Source organism: Eublepharis macularius, chromosome 2 (genome assembly GCF_028583425.1).
Source record: "Eublepharis macularius isolate TG4126 chromosome 2, MPM_Emac_v1.0, whole genome shotgun sequence".
Lineage (NCBI taxonomy): Eukaryota > Metazoa > Chordata > Lepidosauria > Squamata > Eublepharidae > Eublepharis > Eublepharis macularius.
In genome coordinates, this window is record NC_072791.1 from 160,367,963 (window position 1) to 160,388,247 (window position 20,285).

Sequence of the window (20,285 nt, forward strand, 5' to 3'; positions counted from 1 at the left end):
CGGGTGCCTGTTGTGGGCGGGGTTTAGGAGCCGTTATTGGCTCTGCCCGCCTTTCCCTCCGTGCAGTCTCGGGCTGGATCGTGGAGGAGACGGACGTGCGGCTGCGTCTGTTGCTGGACGCCAGGGCCGCATGCCTGGCCAGCGTTGGACGAGACTCCAGAGTGGTTTGGCTGGCGGGTGGTTTTACCCGTGGTTTTCGGCGCCTACTTTGCGCCGGGTTCTTTGAGTGCGGGAGGGCGTTGGGGCGGTTGGCCCGGCCCCCTGCAGGGCTCGCTCGCCTTGTGGGCGCAAGTCGGCTGGCCGGGAGGACCGTTTGTGCCGCGCATCGGGCCCCGCCGCTGCTTTTGAGCGGGCGCCGCCTTGCCCGGTTTGCACCGCGGTGTGGCGGGCATTGGATTGTGTAGGGGGGTAGATCACGAGCCGTTCACTGTGTCTCCGGCTGCCCCCCTCCCGATCACTCATCCCACCTCTTTCCTCCTTGGGGGGTTTGAATTCTGGCCCAAGGGTGGGAGCTGCAGCGTTGCTTCTGCGGCCCTTGGGTGGCTCCTGCCTTTCTTCCCCTCAATAAATATAGACATACATCATTAGAATTGATACTGGGGTAGAAATAACCGGGTCGATTAGGATAGGCCGAGACCTGCGTGGCCGTGACCCGGGGGCACTATTTGGTATTGGTCCTAGTTGTGGGTTACTGCAGGTGGCCTGGGGGCTTGTGTGTTGGTGGGCATTTAGCACCCCCCCCGTCTTTATCATTATGCCCCCTAAAAAGGGTGTGGGCAATAGCAAAGGCAAGCAGCCGGCTAAGTGCCCCAGGGTCAGTGTGCTTGCCCCTGCGTCGTCCTCTGATGAGGATAACGCAGGGTCGCTTCGGCAAGAGATTTTAGACAAGTTAGCCGCATTGGAGCGGGTTAAAGGGGTCTCTTCTGGGCAGGTAGTTCCCAGTAGGGCTGGTAGAGTTTCTAAGAAGGTTTCTCAGGCCACTTTTCAGCGAGATGTCCTCACGCGTCTTTCTGTTCTTGAAAGTTCTGCAGGTGGTGTGGTAAGCGATGTGGGCGCGCATCAGGAGAACCTGGAAGGAGCTGAGTCTGCGGCACGGGCGGAGGAAGACTCGGCTGAGGTGTCGGAAGTTCCTCATGTGGCAGTGGCCATGGATCAGGCCGAGACGGAGGGTAAGTCTGCTCTGCCACAGACATCGCAAACATGGCCCTGGGGGCCTATAGGCACTGCTGGTGGTCCTGCCAGCTGGGGATCTCAGCTGACACAAGCTTCTTCTTCCAGTCCGGCAGTTTGGTCTGGGATTCCTGGGCAACTGCAATCGGTGGGTGTAGGACCATGGCAGTCTTGGGGTCACGTGCCTGTGTCAGGTCAGCAAGGGCTTGTGGGACCTGGTCACGTTCCTGCTCCGCCTGTTGCCGCACCTCTGGCGAGTTGTAGCTCGCAGCTGTTTGGGCAACCTGCAGCCTTCTGGCCTCCTTATCTAGGGGGTCCTTACTATCAGCCGACCGCCCTGGGGGCGTGGCCCTATCGGGCCACGCCGTTTGGGGATGCGGCCCTCCCTTTGGGAGACCACCTGACTCCTGCCACCAGGGACAGATATTGCATGGTGAGTTCGTTGACGTCTTTACCCTTCTTTTCTGGGAATTGGAAAAGAAGGATAAGGAGGACATGGATGAGCGCGATAAGGAGAGGATGAGGAGACGGAAGGTTGATCGATCCTGGGCCAATTGGCTGCCGGGTATGTTGATCTACGCCGGGGTTATTGCCCGTGCACAGCCTTAGAGGGCGGCCCCCCTGTTTCAATATATTGATATCATATACAGGGGATATACGGACTTCGTTGGTGCTGCTTGGATGCAGTATGACGAAGAGTTCCGTATGCGGGCTGCTTCCGATCCCACCTTGCCTTGGGATCGAATCCATCAGCAGCTTTGGCTGCAGTTGATGGCCCTGGCCAAACCCAATCTTGGTGATAGGGCAGATAGTGGGCATTTGTTATATAAGCCTGCTTCCACCTCTGGTACCCGCGCCTCAGCGGGGCAGTCGGATCAGCCCCGGCTGCTTTGTTGGGATTTTGCCTATCAAGGCGTGTGTTCCAGAAAAGGGTGCGGGTTTAAGCATGAGTGCCCACGGTGTAGGGGTTCCCACTCATTCTCAGCCTGTCCCTGACCCAAGCCACGGGGCGGTGGGTGCAGGCGCCCAGGAGGTGGCTCCGGGCAGGCTGTTCCTGACAAAGGGTCCTTCTCCCATAAAACTGAAGGCTCTGGCTGAGGCCCTGCGGGATTATCCTGATCGAGTTTCTGCGCGGTTTTTGTCAGAAGGTTTTACGTACGGTTTTAAGATTCCGTTTCAGGGCCCCAGGGCCCCTTTTATGTCTCAAAATTTGCGGTCAGTTAAGGGTTTAGAGGATGTGGTTAGGCGTAAGGTTGACAACGAATGCGCTGAAGGGCGCGTTCTGGGCCCATTTGCTGTTCCTCCAGTTCCCAATTTGAGGGTTTCCCCCCTGGGAGTGGTGCCCAAGAAGGCGGCAGGTGAGTATCGGCTGATACATCACTTGTCCTTTCCCAGAGGGGATTCAGTTAACGATGCCATTCCAGAGCATTTGTTTTTTTTTTTTTGAAAAATTTTTTATTGGGTTAGAACATTTTTATTTTTACATTACAATCAATTTTCCCCTAATTTTTCGTTTCTAACCCCCTCCCTTTCCCCCCCTTTTGTTGACTTCCAACAGCTTTCCCACCCTCTGTCCCTTTTCCCTTACTTCTATTAAATTCCTCTGTCTAAAACAGATATACATTCTCCATTATATTAAGCAGTGCATCATTAACTCCTTTAATTATTATACACCCAAACTATACGTCTTTAGATAAACAATTTATCCCATTTTCCAGTTTTGAATAATTCTATATAAACCTATAAAAATATATGAACCATAAAAATTTCCCACATTTAAATCAAACAATTTGATTTATTCTCTATATATTACTCATTTCAACTTTTTATGGTAATTCTATATAACTCCTCAGATACTCAATCAATTTAACTCTTCTATACATTCAGTTTGGTGCATATAAATCTTGTCAAAGAAAGAAAATATTGTTAGTTAGTCAATCCTCATGTTTAAACCTTATCATTAATTATTCTCTATCAGTTGACCTATACATATCTATATATATCTCAATCAATTAATCTAACTGCTTATAAATTCACATTTCTCTTTCTCCCCCGGTAAAGTCACCCCTCTCTTTTATACTTTTATTATATTTCAGTAGTTCTCAAACTGCCACAGTTTTCCTCCCACCTCCCATTTCTTCTCCAGGTATTGTTTCAGCTTCTCCCAGTCTGTGTTGAACTGCCCTGAGTCCAGATCTCTCAGTTTTCTTGTCATCTTGTCCATTTCAGCCATATACAGCAATTTGTAGATCCAATCTTCAATAGTTGGTACTTCTTGTACTTTCCATTTCTGCGCATACAAAAGTCTAGCTGCTGCAGTCATATAAAAAATCAACGTCCTATGATGGGCTGGAATTCCCTCCATTCCCAAGTTTAGCAGCAGGAGTTCTGGGTTCTTATTTATTTGAAACTGTAAAATTTCACTCATTTCTCTTATTATTTCCCCCCAGAACTGCCTAGCTACCTCACACGACCACCACATATGATAGAGGGAGCCCTCATGTTTCTTACATTTCCAGCATTTATTAGAAGTATTCAAATTCCCTAGCGCAATCTTCTTTGGTGTCATGTACCAACGATAGATCATTTTGAAAATGTTCTCTTTAATATTGATACATGTCGTTGTCTTCATTGTAGTTTTCCACAAGTATTCCCATGCCTCCATTGTTATTTCTTTATTGAAATTTATAGCCCATTTCACCATCTGTGTTTTAACTATCTCATCCTCAGTATACCATTTCAGCAATACTTGGTATACCTTGGATATTCTTTTCTTGTCTTCTTTAAGAAGGGTCTGCTCTAGTTCCGAGTTCTCTGTTCGTATGCCCCCTTTTGCAAAGTCTGAGTTGTATAAGTCTCTAATCTGTCTATACTGAAACCAATCATAGTTAGGTGATAGTTCCTCTTGCGTCTTTATTCTAAGTTTAGATACTTCAATCTTAGTTATTTCTTTGTACGTTAAACATTGTTGTTCATTATCCACAGCTCTCGGATCTATCACCTCATATGGAACCACCCACAAGGGGGTTCCTTCTTGTAGGTAAGTTCTATACTTCTTCCAGATTGTAAATAGACTTCTCCTTACAAAATGATGCAGGAACATCGAGTTGACCTTTACTTTGTCATGCCATAAGTATGCGTGCCATCCAAAAATTTTTTTATATCCCTCTAGGGCTAATAGCCATTCCAGAGCATTTGTGTTCCGTAAGGTACACGTCATTTGATGAAGCGGTTAGAATGGTTAAGAGTAATGGTTTTGGTGCGGAAATGGCGAAATGCGACATCAAGTCAGCATTTCGTCTTCTCCCTGTCCACCCAGGGGATTTCGAGTTGTTGGGGTTCTCTTTTGAGGGCCAATTTTACATGGACAGGGCACTCCCAATGGGGTGCTCTGTGTCTTGTGCGGCCTCTGAGAGGTTTAGTTCCTTTTTGGAGTGGGCCTTGCGTCATAGGCAGCAATGCCGTGACTCCGCCCACTACCTCGATGATTTTATTTTCTGTGGGCCTCAGGGATCGGGTCAATGTTCCCGTTTGTTAGCAGGCTTTATGGCGTTAGCGGAGGAACTGGGTGTTCCTTTGGCACACGAGAAGACCGAGGGACCCACTCAGGTATTGACCTACCTGGGGATTGAGATAGACACGGTGGCACAGGCCTTTCGTCTCCCAGCAGCTAAAGTGTCTGAATTGCGTGAGCGGTTGTCCACCATGCAAGGAAAACGCAAGGTGACGCTGCGCGAGCTGCAACAGCTCGTTGGTCACCTAAACTTTGCTTGTAAGGCTGTGGCGCCTGGGCGTGCCTTTTTGCGACGCCTGTGTGGGGCCATGGCTGGACTCCGTTTGCCCCACCATAAGGTTAGGTTGTCTCAAGGTTTTAGGGATGACCTTCAGGTGTGGGAGGATTTCCTTGCCTCGTTTAATGGAATTACTTTATGGTGGGAAGAATTGCTACTGGAGGCGGAATTGCGGGTGGCTTCGGACGCTTCTGGGACTTGGGGGTTCGGTGTCTATTTTAGAGGACACTGGTGCGCTGAGCTTTGGCCGGCGGGGTGGCACACTGGGGGCGTTACCAGGGATCTCACGTTTTTGGAGTTTTTTCCAATCCTGGTTGCGCTTTGGTTGTGGGGGGATGAGCTCTCCAACCATGTTGTCCACTTTTGGTGTGACAACATGGCGGTGGTGCACATTATTAATTCCCTCTCTGCCAAGTCCCCCAGGGTCATGGGGCTGGTCAGGCCATTCACGCTCCGTTGCCTGCACCTGAACATTTTGTTCAGGGCAAGGCATGTCCCTGGTATCGACAATGGGGTGGCAGACGCTCTGTCTCGCCAGCAGATGGAGCGCTTTCGCTTGCTCGCCCCCAGAGCCGATCCCTCGCCTTCTCTGATGCCCATGGAGTTGTGGAGTTTTGGAGGGACGAAGTGCACAGAGCCATCCGTCTAGCCATCGCCCCCAGCACAAGACGGGCATATGATCGTGTTGTATGGCAGTTTGCGAGCTTCCGGATCGGGGCCGGTTTGGAGCAGAGCTGGCCCATTCTGGCTGAGCATCTTCTGCAGTTTTGTGTGGCGAGAAGGTCTGGCGGCCTATCTGTCAGGTCCATTCGGGGGCTCTTAGCGGCCCTGGCTTTTGTTAGCAAGGCGAAGGGGTTTCCTGAGGTGACTGGCAACTTCAGAATTCATAAGATGCTTGAGGGCTGGTCTAGGGAGGCCTGCGCTCAGCCTGATGCCAGGCAACCTATTTCACCAGCCATCCTCAAGGGCCTGGTTGGGGCCTGGCAGTTGGTTTGCTCGTCTGATTATGAAGCTGCGCTCTTCCATGCAGCCGCACTTACAGCCTTCTTTGGGGCCCTCAGGGTAGGTGAGTTGGTGGCTCAGTCTTGCTCAGACCTCTCGCAGCGTGCATTGCTACTCAGGGATGTACGGTTTGTGGGGGAGAGGGTCTCTTTATGTATACGGACGTCCAAAACGGACCAACGTCGTAAAGGGTCGATTGTTTGGCTGGGCTCGTGTGCTGACGCTGAACTGTGCCCGGTTCGGGGCTTGAGGGCGTACCTTAAGAAGAGGGGAGGGGGCGAGGGCCTTCTCTTTCGCCATGGTGATCAGTCCCCTCTTACTAGGTATCAGTTTTGGTCCGTTACTGGGCGGGCCTTGTCTAAGTTGGACCTTGAGGGTTTCAAGTTTGGTACCCATTCTTTTAGAATTGGGGCGGCTTCTACGGCAGCGGCTATGGGTTACCCAGAAGCTGCTATTCGCAAGGTGGGGCGTTGGCGCTCAGCGGCTTACAAGGGGTATGTCCGCCCTCTGCCTGCCTCGAATTGAGCTGTGTCTGACTGTTCTTTCTTTTAGGTGCTGTGGTTCACCGTGGGAGGTGTCGGATCCTCATCTGCGGACACAGCATGGTCTTCTGGGCCACCCATCAGGCCAAGAGGACCCACCTTGGATCCCAGCTTGGCCTCAGTCATTGGGCCCAGATTGAGTGGCAGGGCCGTCAGGGCCTACGTTGGCCGGGCCTGTTGCCTCCCTTGTTTGAGGGAAGGTCTGCCCCTTCGCCTCATTTCTTAGTTATACATTTAGGGGGTAATGATTTAGGCTGGATTAAGGGGAAGGTGCTTACGCTGCAAGCACAAGCCGATCTTAAGTTTATCTTGAGCCGGTGGCCTGGTGTCCTTATTATGTGGTCGGCCATCCTCCCCCAGCGGGTGTGGAGGGAGGCATTGGATCATGATGCTGTTGAGCGGACTAGACGTAAGGCCAATAAGGCCATGTTTAAGGCTTTGGGTGAGGGCCTGGGGGTCTATTTACCCCATCCTCAAATTAGGGATACGTACGCCGACCTCTATAGGGGGGATGGTGTTCACTTGTCCTTTAAAGGTAATGAGATCTTTCTTACTGACCTGCGGCAAGGGTTGAGGTTAGCCCTGCAGGAGATGTGGGGCGTTGGGGCCTAAGCAGAGGCTTGGCCCTAACGATGGCAGGTTAGCTGGGGTAGGCAGAGCGGGCTGGTGAGCACCCAGTGGCACATCCCCATTGGTGGGGAATGCGGGTCTGTCTCGGATCGGCTGGCGGGCCTTACGGCTGCCACCTGAGAGGGCAGACTGCCCTTGGGACCCCCCGGAAAAGGCATTACCTCGGGCCTTACGGCTGGGGTGTATGGCGCTTTAAAGGGGGGAACCATTAGCCTGGCCGGCTGGGTTATAGCCATGCAGTGGATGGCTTGCGCCTAGGGCAGGGGGTGCTCGCCCATGCAGTACGAGGAGCTGGTCACAGTGACCCCCTTGCTTGAACTGTACCGCTAGTTTCACCCTTGCCGTCAGTTAAGTTTTAGTCAAGTTTTCATGTTGAATGGTCAATAAAAGGCCCTGTTTCACCCAAGCCTTTGTGTCCGTCTCTTCTTTCCGAATATGGGGGCAAATATCATATCTCATGAAAATATACAATCTAAATACACCAATTCATTACAAACAATATCCACAATAAATAAGTGTTGGACGGATGAATGGTCCAATTATAACATCCTTAGGTGTGTCCTTGTGAAGTATTTAACCTTGTCTTTTCCTCTTGTAGGTGCAGCGAGACAAGGAACAAGAAATGGCTCTGTCCGTCTCTGGCAAGTATATAGAGCTATTAATCTCTTAGATGTGTTCTCCTCACAGGTTGCAATTTCATATTAGGGGACAAAGCCCAAACGACCCTACCAGGTGCCGGCTAATTATATACTTGTTTCTTGGCAATACTTCATCAGGAGTCATGTAAAGAGACCACCATATATCTACATTACAAATAAATACTCAATAAAGTAATTCAAAGCTCAATTGTGTGTTCATTCACAAACCTACACAACAATATCCATCTCACAATTCCAAAACTCACAAATCAGAAACTCACCCCCACAGACACTTGAGTTCTCTTGTTTGTCTGTGTAGGCACACCTCAATAATCGGCCGTGTGCAAAGCTACACATCTTAGGTAGGGTTTAAAAGGGACTCAATTAAAGATACAGTACCCATAATAGAGCCATTTACCAGGTTAACAAAGGAGTCCACCCCCTTTCTACAATAAACATGTCAGACTAAGCTTGTTGTTTAGCCCTGCTGGTCTCATGCCTTCTGCCACTGCTGGCTGCTTGTCAGATTCAGGTTCGGCTCTCTTCAAGCTCTCCTCACTGAAGCTTTCTCTCCCATCCTTCTGGTTCTGCTGCTGCTCCTCTGCAAAAATCTGCTCCACTTGGGTTTTCCTCCAGGAGCTTGGGGGCGGGGGGCATGTCAGAGTAGCAGCAGCAAAATGGGAGGGAAAGAGTAAGCGAGGGGAGTCTGCCACTGCTAGACACCTGGAAGCTTCGGGCTCCTCTCACTGACTCTTTCTCTCCCGTCTTGCTGCCGACTATACTACCAAGGTAAACTTGCAAGAACCTGACATGTGTCAGACGTCTCCTGTAGTTCAGCCCTTACAGTCTCTCTAAACAAGACAGCTGACATGTTCTTCATGTGTTGGGATAAACGATGTTCTCTGGCAAGCATAGTTTTAAAATACAGAATCAGCAGAAATCGCTCCGGAGTTGATGGATTCTCTGACAGCCCTGCCACCTCTGGCATTTCCTCTTCCAGAGCCTTTGCCCTTCCTAGGCTTGGTTAATTCAAAGTTTTAAACAGGAATGGTGGCAGGGCAAAGGTTCCAGAAGGGGAGACAGTCTGACGCACCAGAGGCAGCAGAGGGCTGTGTGAGAATCCGCCCCCTCTTCTTGAGGGATCTCCACCAGCTCTGTCATTTAAAACTTCACTTCCCAGCTAACATTATGCCTCCTGGCAGTTGACAAACACACACCCAGGCATCTTGTGTAGAGACATTTTAAAACATAAGAATCACCTGAGAGCCCTCCTATGCAGATCTTGAGATCACGCCTGAAACAGAAACTAGTGCTTGAGAGCTCTCTTAAAGCTATACACGAGAACAACACACTTAATAACAGAGGATGAAATGTAATCTCCAACACTCACTTGAATAGCCCCTCAGTCTAATTGGAGGAAAGAAAGGACACAGAAGCAATAAATATATCAGCTTTCTATATCTGTTTTACATTGTTCTCCAACATGAGCTTTTAGACTAGAATAAATTTAAGTAATCACTAAATGACTTGTTATGGTACCTTTAAATTTGAAGTCGCATTTCATATATTGTTTTTAATTTTATCGCATCAATGTTTCTAAATTTTGGCAGTACATATTACCTACATTGCTTGAAAGTTAACCTATTTCTAAACGCCCCTGTTTGGATGCATGTGTTTTGTAAACTTCTCTGTGTATTTATACAGAAAAATGAGGTCAAGTTGAATAAAAAATTATATAAATTTTTATTCAACTTGACCTCATTTTATTCAACTGTGTGTGTGATTAACAAAATGTGAAGTCTACAAATTCAGGCACTCATCAGGAGAGATTCTCAGTAAATTGCCAGAGCAAAGGAGCTTCTAATTCAACCCTCTTCTCTACCCTGTTAGTTCCTTCCAGTGCAGTGCACTATAAATCAGCTGTTTTAAAAAGGAACATATCCACCCACCACCCCTCTTCCTGCAAGCAAGGCCCTGCGCAAGCAGAATGTGTTTGGTTCAGCCCGAACATTCATTATTCTGTCCTTTAACAACTGAACCTTTTAAATTCAACTGTTCATTATTTATTCAAAAGCTTACATTCTATTGTGCAAAACTGTGCAAATCTGACTAATAAACCTTCTGCTAATGTAGAACTAGGTCAAGCTTGATTTAACTTTGTATATATTTATCCCAAACTACTTAAATGCCTTCCAGTTTGTATATATTCTCCAGGCTCTGCTTTACAATACTAAATGACTGAAGGTACAGTGCATGGTATGTTATTATAATTTCTATAGCTTTTTTATATTGTGTGAAGTGCCTTATAGCAATTATGTTATCCTCACTTAACACCGACATGAGGAATTCCACGGGCAATTTATGTTTCTGGTCCAGAGCTGTAAATTTCTAAAGAAAATTCATCTACTGAAGTTAAAATTAGGGTTGCTGTTCCCCAGTGGGGGTGGGGGATCATCCACTGTCACCTTCCACCCCCTGCTATGACTCACCTGGCCGGCGGGGGGTGGGGAGGAGGCAGGGGGAACAGGCCTCCAGGACATGCTCCCAGGGTGGCACAGCAACTTCACTCCTGGGAGTGACATCATCGAACCACATAGGGAGTGTTTCTATGCTTTGCATGGGGCCAATTTTGGCTCTAAACGGGCCAAAGAACTTCCCGGATGTGCCATCATCATGCAGGCCTGGAAGCACATGTGCACTTTGTGTGCATGCAAATAGAAAACTGAAGGTAAGTGTCAGGTCCCCCTCTCTCCTTCTATCCTAGTTAAAATCCATGCTTGGGTTCAAAACTTGATGGGAAATTTCCAAATTTTTGTGTGGAATCACAAGAGGGGAAACAATTTTGAAATCTTTTCTCACATTCACAAGATCTTCTTCTATAGGATTCTATAAGGTTGAGCAGGATAATTTCCCCTCTCCCCTTTCCCTTTAAATCTCAACATTAAACGCATAGTCATTTCTTGCCAGTATTTTCTTGTTCTCTTAGTTAACTTATCAAAGCATGTTTTTTCTATACGCCTGATAAATCCTCCAAGAAAATCCCTACCTTTGCTGTGACTTTATGGCATTCCTGACTGGCATAGGAATCAGCAGCTTTATTATTAAATATAGCAATGGGTATCTGTCCCATATGCAGCTATAGGTCAGCAGATAATATAATTGTTTTGAGCCACCAGCTACAGTCTGCTGGGTTTAGACTGATGGGGTCTTTCCCCTACCTATGTTTCTGTTGAAGATAAAAGGAAACCCAGTATAAAGTGCAGGCTGATTTTTCCAGAAGAGCCTTCTTTTCTTTGTATCAGTTCAACCACTCTACACCTGTGTGAAAGTCCCTGAGGCCTAAATTAGGGTTACCAGCTTCTCACTAGAGATGAAAAATCCCTGACCTCCAGCTCCTGTTGCCTGTAGGCACTCTGACAATTAGTGAGAAGAAAATAATTCTAGAGAAACCCAGAAGTAACATCATGCCAGTCTAGGAATTACTGGAAACTATAGTTTTACCATCTAGTTCCTAGAAATTCCTAGGCTGGCATGATGTTACTTCTGGGTTTCTCCAGTTGTGATACCACACCGTAGCCCGATGGTGCCCCTGACTCCTGCTAGTTGCCAACTGCCAGCTGGCAACCCTTATTAAATTTAACAGTGATGTTGACTGAAAAAAATGTACTTGTACAATTTTGGATGGACTCAACATCTTTGTTTAAACTGGGTACTCTGCCCCTACACGTACAATTTTAGCATGACAGAGATCAGTAGTGCAGGTGAACATTGATAATGTCACTCCAGTTTAAAGCAGACACTGCAACATTACACAGGTAAGTACTTTTTGCCAGCCTGTGTTAAACTGGACTCCTTAGGGCCAAGTTACATATTTCACTTTCCATGGGTTGCATCTAAATGCCCACTATCTCTCAGTTAGTTGTGCATCTCCTGAATGTGCAGTACCTGATTGGGACACTGATACATGGAAAGAAAGGCCTTTATTACCCCCTCCCCCAATAACATTTTTCTAACCTGAAAGGGTGCCATTTGCCCCACTAGGGAAATCCACAAAGATCCCATTAGTACACTTACAGAAATGTACAGACTCCAGTGGGGTGAACAGTGCTCCCCAGACTATTTTTGATCTGGAAAACTGCATGAGGATGAAGACTAATATCCCTTCTCCCCATTTACTATGGTCCCCATCCGAACCAGATACCATGAGCACAGGAATTGAGCATAGGGTTGCCAACCTCCAGGTGGTGCCACTAGATCTGGGAGAATTACAACTGATCTCAAGACTACAGAGATTAATTCCCTTGGAGAAAATGGCTGCTTTGGAGGGTGGAGTCTATGGCATTACACCCCACTGAGGTCCCTCCTCTTCCCAAACTCCACACACCCCAGGCTCCATCTGGGGATGTAATCTTCTGGACAGGAATAATAACTGGACATGGATACTGTGGTTGGAGAACTTTAGGTAAAAGATGACAACTACCCCAATGCCATCTAAATAGTTAACTCTAATTTTAGTGTGGCACTACTCAGAGCCGAATAGGCTGTATGAGCAGTATCATTAAAGTAAAGTATAGTTAATGGCTAAGCAAGTATAGCCATATGCTGTGATCATGAGTGTCACTGTCAACCAATCACCATGGAGACCTGGGTTCAAATCCTCTCTCTCGAATGAAGCATGATATTGGGTGTATAATCTGTTTCCACTCTGGCTATTACTGTAAGGCAATTGCTTGGCTTATGGAAAACAACAGTCTGCCACAACTGGCCATGTGATATTTAGTGACAAAAGATGGATAGTAAGGTCATAAAATAATTGGCATGAGGATCATCCCAGTCTTACATGCTTCTGAGCTGAGTGAGCAGCATATTAGTAAGGATACAAGGATTCTTTGCTCTAGTGTGCTTCAACCTGACTAGTGCAGGATAATGGTTATACTAGGACCAGAGAGACCCAAGTTCAAATTCTTATGGAAAATCAGTGGGTGACCTTAGGCCGATTGCTCTTTCTTTCAACCTAATCTATCTCACAAAGTTGCTGGGAAGATGGGAGAACCATGTATGCTGCCCTGAGCTCCTGGGAGCAAAGTTGGGATGAAATGTAAGAGACCTCAGATACATGTACAGATTGGAAGCCAGGTTTGTGCATGTGTGTGCCCGTGCGCGCATTTACTATTATAACATGGAACACATGCACACACACAAAGACAAATAGCCACATGTTCCTAGTCATAATGTTCTGAGTGAAGCAGAAATAAATTAAGAACCTTAATCACTGAAAAATCAAATCAGCTTGGGAAGTACCAGTCAGGGAAGCTTTCTGTGCTCTGAAAGAAGATTTGCCTCAACCAGTTACCACCTACTCTAATTTCCTGATTACAATCCCAGCGTGGACCCTAGTCAATCCTCATTCCAGTATCAGGAAGGACAATCAGCAATTCTCAGTTAAATATAGATATACTTTTGATCTGATCTGATGATCTTCATAGAGTCTTGTCTCTTAATAAAACTGGAGCATAAATTCAGTGAACCTGGGCACTGGTGAAGTCAAATAACAAGTAATTTGGTGTTCATTAAAAAAAAAAACTTTTCCCTTCTAAAAAATTAGCTTTAGAGTGTCTCAGCATGGATTATTTCAAGGCAGACTCCTAGCAAATGTGTCAGGATGGCAACTGAATGGTAAGCAGGTGTGGAAAACCATTCTCGGCTCTGGATAACTGTCTCGACACATTTGCCAGCTGGTAAGTCAATTCAGAGAACATGAAATCAAACTTGAAGCAATCTATGCTGGACTTGACTGGGCTGTTTTTTGGCTGAGAGAAGGTGCCCTTCATGCCATAAGATAAGCACACAGCATTTTTCACATCTCTCCAATGTCCAGGCTCCATTAAATAGGTGGTCTGTGTTTTTCCAGACATACATTATAGTAATGATCCTAAAGTGTGAAGCCATCCTTTTGACAATCATCTGATACGTGGAAAATTGCATTCCATGCTTAAGGTGTTTTATGCCAATGATTTTCTAACCCATATATATATAATTGCAATGTGGCCCAAAAATGGGTCACATTATATGGTAAGAATAATAGACATTCGAGAGATAAAAGATTGCCAGATAGGGAGTAAAATCAGGGTGGTGGTGAGGAATCAGATTACTATGGAATCACTGCTGAGTCCCGGATGCTTCAGGCAAAATTCTGCTGAACACTTGGGACAAGGAAAACTAACTTGAACAAAAATGAAGATGAGGTGTACAGCAGGATAGAATGCCAGAAGGATGAGATTCCAGTGGTCTACAGGAGAGAGATACAAATCATAAATAATGGGAGTTAGTAGCATTGGTTTGGGACAAAATATGTGGCTTTGGATCTTTACACTGCTTGCGACTGTTCCTGATGTTATCTCAGTGGCATGGCATGCATTCTTTCTCCTTTCCACACTATACTAGTTGTATATCAAAAGCCCCAACACATGTGGAAAGTCTGCAATATGGGTTTTTTTTCCTCACTAATATTGTCTGGGCCTCCATGAAGGTCCACACTGGTATGATAACTAGCTATTTTGCTGGCTCATATGGCCCAATAGTGTTTTTTGGGGGGCGGGAATCCCATGGCACTTTGAAAACAAAAGAAAAAGAGGGAAGCTAAGAATTCCAGAGGAGCTTTATCAGATTGGATCTAATCCAAAATGAAGTTTTGAAGAAAGCAGATCTAGCCTGTACCAAATGCAAAGGAGTCTAGATTAATTCCTGGAATGAATTTCTACCACCCTTTGAAGTTTCCACAGCAGTTTCCTAGGTTGCCATGAACAAATACTGCCTATGGAATATTAAGGTAGGTTTCTAGACTCTGAAGGCCCTAGAAAGAAGGACTCAAATGAATTATGCATTACAGCAATATTGTGACAGTGATCTTACCGTCCCGTCTGTTGAGCTTTGCAAAGCTGGGTCTGTGACTGCTGGAGAGCGCAGAGGAGCTGTCAAAGGCTGTCATGGGTAATGAGGATACCAATGGCTCCTCACAATTATCTACAGAACAAGGGAAATGATAACAGACATCAAATGTAACAGAAATGCACCTTTAGCGTGCTGATTTTTCTTTTTTGCAAAGGCATTTGATTTCTTACACATTATTTACTAGTTAATGAGCTGCTTCTAGAAGAGAAATATAATATTGGTAATAGATTCATGAATGAACAGACTGCCCTCCCCCACCATCAGAAGGTATTTATATTTGTCTCACTTCACATTGCAATAGAACAAGGGATAAGCTTTTAACAGACCTTGTGGAAGGACAACCTCTCCTATTCATTGGGTCCATTGCATGCCTTTTGCCTTGTTTCCTGAGCCTTTAATAATTCTAGAAAGTTGTGCCAGTCTTGTGGCAGACCCTGTCCCCATCAGGTTCCATACGTGAATGTGCTCATGCCAACTGTCCCCTTCCCCCAACTCTAATGCATAGAGTTATGTGTAACTTTCTTTTGTTAAAAGAAATAAATGAGTGGTAGTGTAAGCCCTGAGCTGTGGCAGATTAGTAGACTTAAAACAGTAATGGAAGAAAATCTTGCAGGCTTAACTGGATTACAACTGTGGGTTGTGTAAAGATTGCAGGTTATCTTGACAGCATAATAGTGTTCTCATTCTGCACTTATTTCATTCGTAGTTCTCCAACTGGGCACTCTGGGGATGCTTTCATGTGACAAGGAGAAACAGTAGAGGCTTAAAAATGCACCATGTGATGATGCAACTCTCTGTGATCTCTGACTGTGCAATTAAGGCATTGGATAGGCATTATTTGACTGAACTCTGCAGACAACTTCCTCCACTTTGTAATTATTGATATAATGTGTGAACTGTGTGGCTCCTGGTTGTCTGAATGTAACCATAAGATTGCCAAAATAGGCTCAAAAGTTTGTCAACTTAGTTCTATTGGAAAATGATAATTGGGACGTATATTGTCTGGCCTAGACATGTCAAAATCTTATGACGGATCTTCAAAGGATGCCAGTGTTAACAAAAAAAGATATTTATCCATTAGGATGGATTTCAGGACTGGCTTTTGGTCCTCCCCCCTCCACCGTGAACTGCTGTTGAGATTCAAACTGAATCTATGGGGAATTCCAGTTAGCAGTCTAAAGAGAGTTTCTACTGTTGTATTTCTATTCATTTTTTTCTTCTGATTTATACTGTAAACATCAGAGGAAATCTTTTAAACAAATCCTAGTGGTATACAACCTCACCTGGATGGTCCAGGTACCCCAATCTTGGAAGCCAAGCACAGTCAGCTCTGGTCAGTATTTGGAAGGAAGACCATCAAGGAAGCCTAGGGTTGCTGCATAGAGGCAGACAATAGTACACCACCTCTATTATGTTTCTTCCCCTGAAAATCCGACAGGGTTGTCATAAGTTGGCTGCAACTTGATGGCACACATACAGAGTGGTATATACTTCTATGACCATGAGATTCGTGGATTCTAGGAAAAGCATACCTATTCCATGCAACTAAAAATATAGCATAATGTCCCTTTAAAACTAGTTCTTTGTGTGACTGCATGTGTGTGTGTGTGGGGGGGGGGGTGTTTTGCATTTGAGCAAACAAAGGGTTTTTATTGTTTTGTTTTTTAACATACTGTAACATATGAGTGGGATACTTAATTCTTAGGGCCATAGAAGTATGGATCTATAGGATTTTAAACATGTATTTTTCCAGTCTCCACAGTCTCTGAAGTACATTCTCTCTTTATCGCTTGGATTCTTCTTCTTGAAAATCAACAAAATCATTGTAGCCAAATTTCAGGAGTAAAGAAAGAATGAATCCCAGTTGGGGCAATGCTGAGAACATGTTCTCATCAGTAGAAATACCACTCTGACAGTGCAATCCTATACAGAATTAATACAGTCAAAGCCTATCAGTGTCAACGGCCTTAGACAGGAGTAATTCTATATAGGATTACATTGAATATTTCTTCATCTGGAGAGAGCTGTTTACAGTTTTGCTGGTTACCAAATCATAGATATATCCAGCTTTATTAAGATAAATCAGTGATTAAAATCATTTACTCCCATTATCTAAAATATATATGTCATGTGTGTAAAAACCCTTTTCCCATTAATAATTCCTTCAGCACCCTTTTGCTCAACTATTTTTTTTCTAGAGCAGAAGTAGTTCATGGCTCATGGAGGGCCATGTTCACCATTAGCATCCAGAGCCACAAAACATGAGAGTAGACATCCTGTGCTCCAACCCACCAAACACACACATAAAATCATCCAAGATATAACTATTAATATCAAATCTATGTCTATAACTTATAACCATGTTCTTCTGAGCACATAGGATTGTGTCTCCCAACTGTTGTTGAATCTTAGCTAACCCTTGATTATCTGGAATAAGGAGGAGATAGCAAGAAGGCAAAGTTGGAAGTAAAGAGTGATGAGTTTTCTTGCTGTCAGAGCCTGTTTTAGTAAGGGCCAATCATGAGGCACAGCTATGGTTGCCAGGCATGGCCTGGCAATTGGTAGGAGTCCAGGCAGCAGAGACATGGGGGGGGGGGGAAGGCACCATCAGCGATGGTATGACATAACTTCTGTGAAAACCACAGAGTTTCCGGCAACTCTTGAAGGCATGGGTTTTCCCCAGGTATGGGTTTTCCCCAGATGTTCTGTCATAATGTTGGCACAATGATGTTTATTTCATTTTCTCCTGCCACAGCTCTGAGCAAAGGCAGAAAATGACAGCTGGAGACCAGGGCATGGCAGGAAGATGGCAGTCATTGCCACAGCTGCAGGTTAGGGAACAGAGTAAGTTTGTGAAGGTATGTGGAAGACAACAAGTGGGCCATGAACAAGGGGAAGTAACACCATTACCACCATTCATTGTGGCCATCTTGCTCTTCTCCTGGGTGGTTGTTGTGACGGTGGCTGATGCAGCCACAGAAGAAGTCTCTGAGTGGGCAGCAGCAGAACAGACCGTATGGGGATCAGAGCAACCAAAAGGCATTGCTGCACTGACAAAAGATGCTGCATGGGCTAGAGATGGAAGAGACTGTACATTAGGTATGTCAGTCCCATGTTATGGAAGGCTTTGAAGGTAAGCACCAGCACCTTGAATTAGAGTCAAAATTGGACTTTGTTGAAAAAAAATAGTTTAGGATATTGTGATCCTCCATGGGTTCCCCTCTTTTTTGAAACCATGACATTTATATGGCTTCTACATATAATCAGTTGGAACATTGCAACAGATTTTCCTCTTTTTGTTATCAGCCATGATAAAGTGTAGCAGGAGGTCGAATGTTTCATTACTTGATCATCTAAAAACATGATTGTACCCGTGCCTCCACTGCACTTTTGAACCCACACTGTTTTATAATGCAAACAAAGTTTTACTTCAAAAACAGGTTTGCTCATTTTCTAGTCTATTACATGCTTACATTCCTAGTTAGAATATACAGCAATGACTTTCACTCAAGCATAAAACCATGGATTTTAGCTCAATCTCCCTAGGAGGAAACTTGAGTATATAATTAGTGGAGAAGTCCTGCAGGTTAGCAAAATCTCAGGCTCCACAAGCATCTTTCAGCTCATATAAATATGTTTGTATGTGTGTGGGGGAGGGGATGCTTCATTAAGGTTAGAAGAGTAAAGGCATGCAATGCTTCAGGCTCTCACATTAATTCTCTGCACATTTTGAACTGGGCAGCTGAACTCAGCTGCTGGGATTTTTCTCAGGCAAATTCTAGCACGCTCTCCTACACCACCTTCCAGGATTTATTATAGCCAAATTCCTCCATTTTGATCCCCAGTCAGCCTTAAGTACAGCTTTAAAGTGCTCAGCCTTTGCAAACACATCCTTTTGCAGTTAATTTCATGGCTGCTGCCATGATATGGAACGATCCAGATCCTGATCCCTTCAGCACTTAGTCCTTCTGAACCTGGTAGGGATGCATGCTATGGGGCTAAATGCACTACCTAGTCACTTTATGCCAATCACGGGACACAAAGCTGTTTACAAAACAGTGTCAAGTAGAGATGGGCATGAACCACAAGATGAACTAAAGTTTGTCATGAACCAGGCCAGTGCGTGCTTCGTGAAACCGTGGTTCGTGGAAGCCTGTTTTCTATGAACTTCCATGAACTGGTCTGCCTGTTCGTTCGGTTCATGTTAAACCCCAATACCCCTTTCCATGCCGCTGCTAAGCAGCAGGGAAAGGGGCATTTCAACCTCCGGATCAGCACAACATATTTTTCTGATTTTTTTTCATGGTTGCCCAGCCAAGAGGTGGAGGGCAATGAAGAGGGAGGCTGCAAAACACCTGGTCTACCTACACATTCCTAAAGTTAAAGAAAGCAATATATTTCAGACAGAATTAAATTTGAAGTCTTTACATAAGAATTAAAATAAATTCTATTTTATCATATTTTTCTTTCCATACTCCAGAATACATGAAATGAATTATAATAGCCAAACAACATTTGCCAGACACATGGAGTTGGCTAATTTTATTTCTTTAGAGACCATCTTCCTTAATACAGATTACATAGTACAGAAAATGAGAATGTATGTAATTATGCAGTATAGAACATCAAATGAACAATGCAATAGGACTAGAAGTACAAAACTGAATGACAATGTGAGCAACAGTGTGAACGTACAACATAAAACACACAATGGACAACACAAATGAACAGTGCAATAGAACTGGGAATACAAAATTGAATGTGAACCCAAATGCACTAGGACTAGGACTACTAAATTTAAAGAAAACGTGAAGAACATACTGCCCAGGCCTGCACAGTGCAAGCCTTTTCTTTGGGCCAAGGTCCCACTATTTAATGCCCATCATTTAGGATGAGTAAGAAAAACATGAGATTTCTTGGAAGATACTGCAGTCAAGCCATCGGGCTTGACCATGTGACATCAAAAGGAAGGGCTTGAGACTGCAGACTTGTTTGGTGTATTATAGACCTCAGTATGTTGGGGTCTGCATCTATGGGCCAAGCTACACATGATGAATGACACTTGAACAGGAAGTGTATTTCTCCCTGTTCACTTGCCCTCCACTCAATCCACTTGCCGTTCAAGTGTCATTTGTCATGTGTAGCTTGGCCCTATGTTACTGTACAAGTAGCTTGACATGGACCCCTGTTATTCTTCATTAGCCTATGATCTCCAAAACAATTGTTTTACAAAGGAATAATTCATCTTCAAAGCTCAACATCTGTACCTTACAAAAACTGTCCGATTTTTTGAGAAACAGAAGAGGAGTCTGTTTGTAATGACTCAGCAAACATTATCCCCATAAATTCTCGAACAACTGAGGAAGTATTTTTAGTTCCAAATGAGATGCTGAGTTTGACAGGTTATGCAATGTGAGTTCCTAGCAAAGGGGAGATTTGAACCAGGTACCTCCTCGCTTCTCTCTGGAGGAAATGGCAACTTTTAATTGGAACAGATTGCTGCTGGTCTCTCTCCCCTGGACTCTCTCCATGCACTGCCCCAAATCTCCAGGAATTTCCCA

General features: G+C 45.1%; 1 protein-coding gene across 1 annotated transcript in view; it reads right to left on the reverse strand.

Annotated features, from left to right (window-relative positions):
• CNTNAP5 (contactin associated protein family member 5) overlaps positions 1-14,898 on the reverse strand; it is a 472,567-nt gene extending 457,669 nt beyond the window's left edge. Inside the window, exons 1-2 of the mRNA XM_054970095.1 lie at positions 14,895-14,898; positions 14,686-14,796 (exon numbers count right to left, since the gene is read on the reverse strand). Coding sequence (XP_054826070.1) covers positions 14,686-14,796; positions 14,895-14,898 — 115 coding nt within the window. The remainder of the gene's footprint in view (positions 1-14,685; positions 14,797-14,894) is intronic.
• Between the last annotated feature and the right edge of the window lie 5,387 nt (positions 14,899-20,285).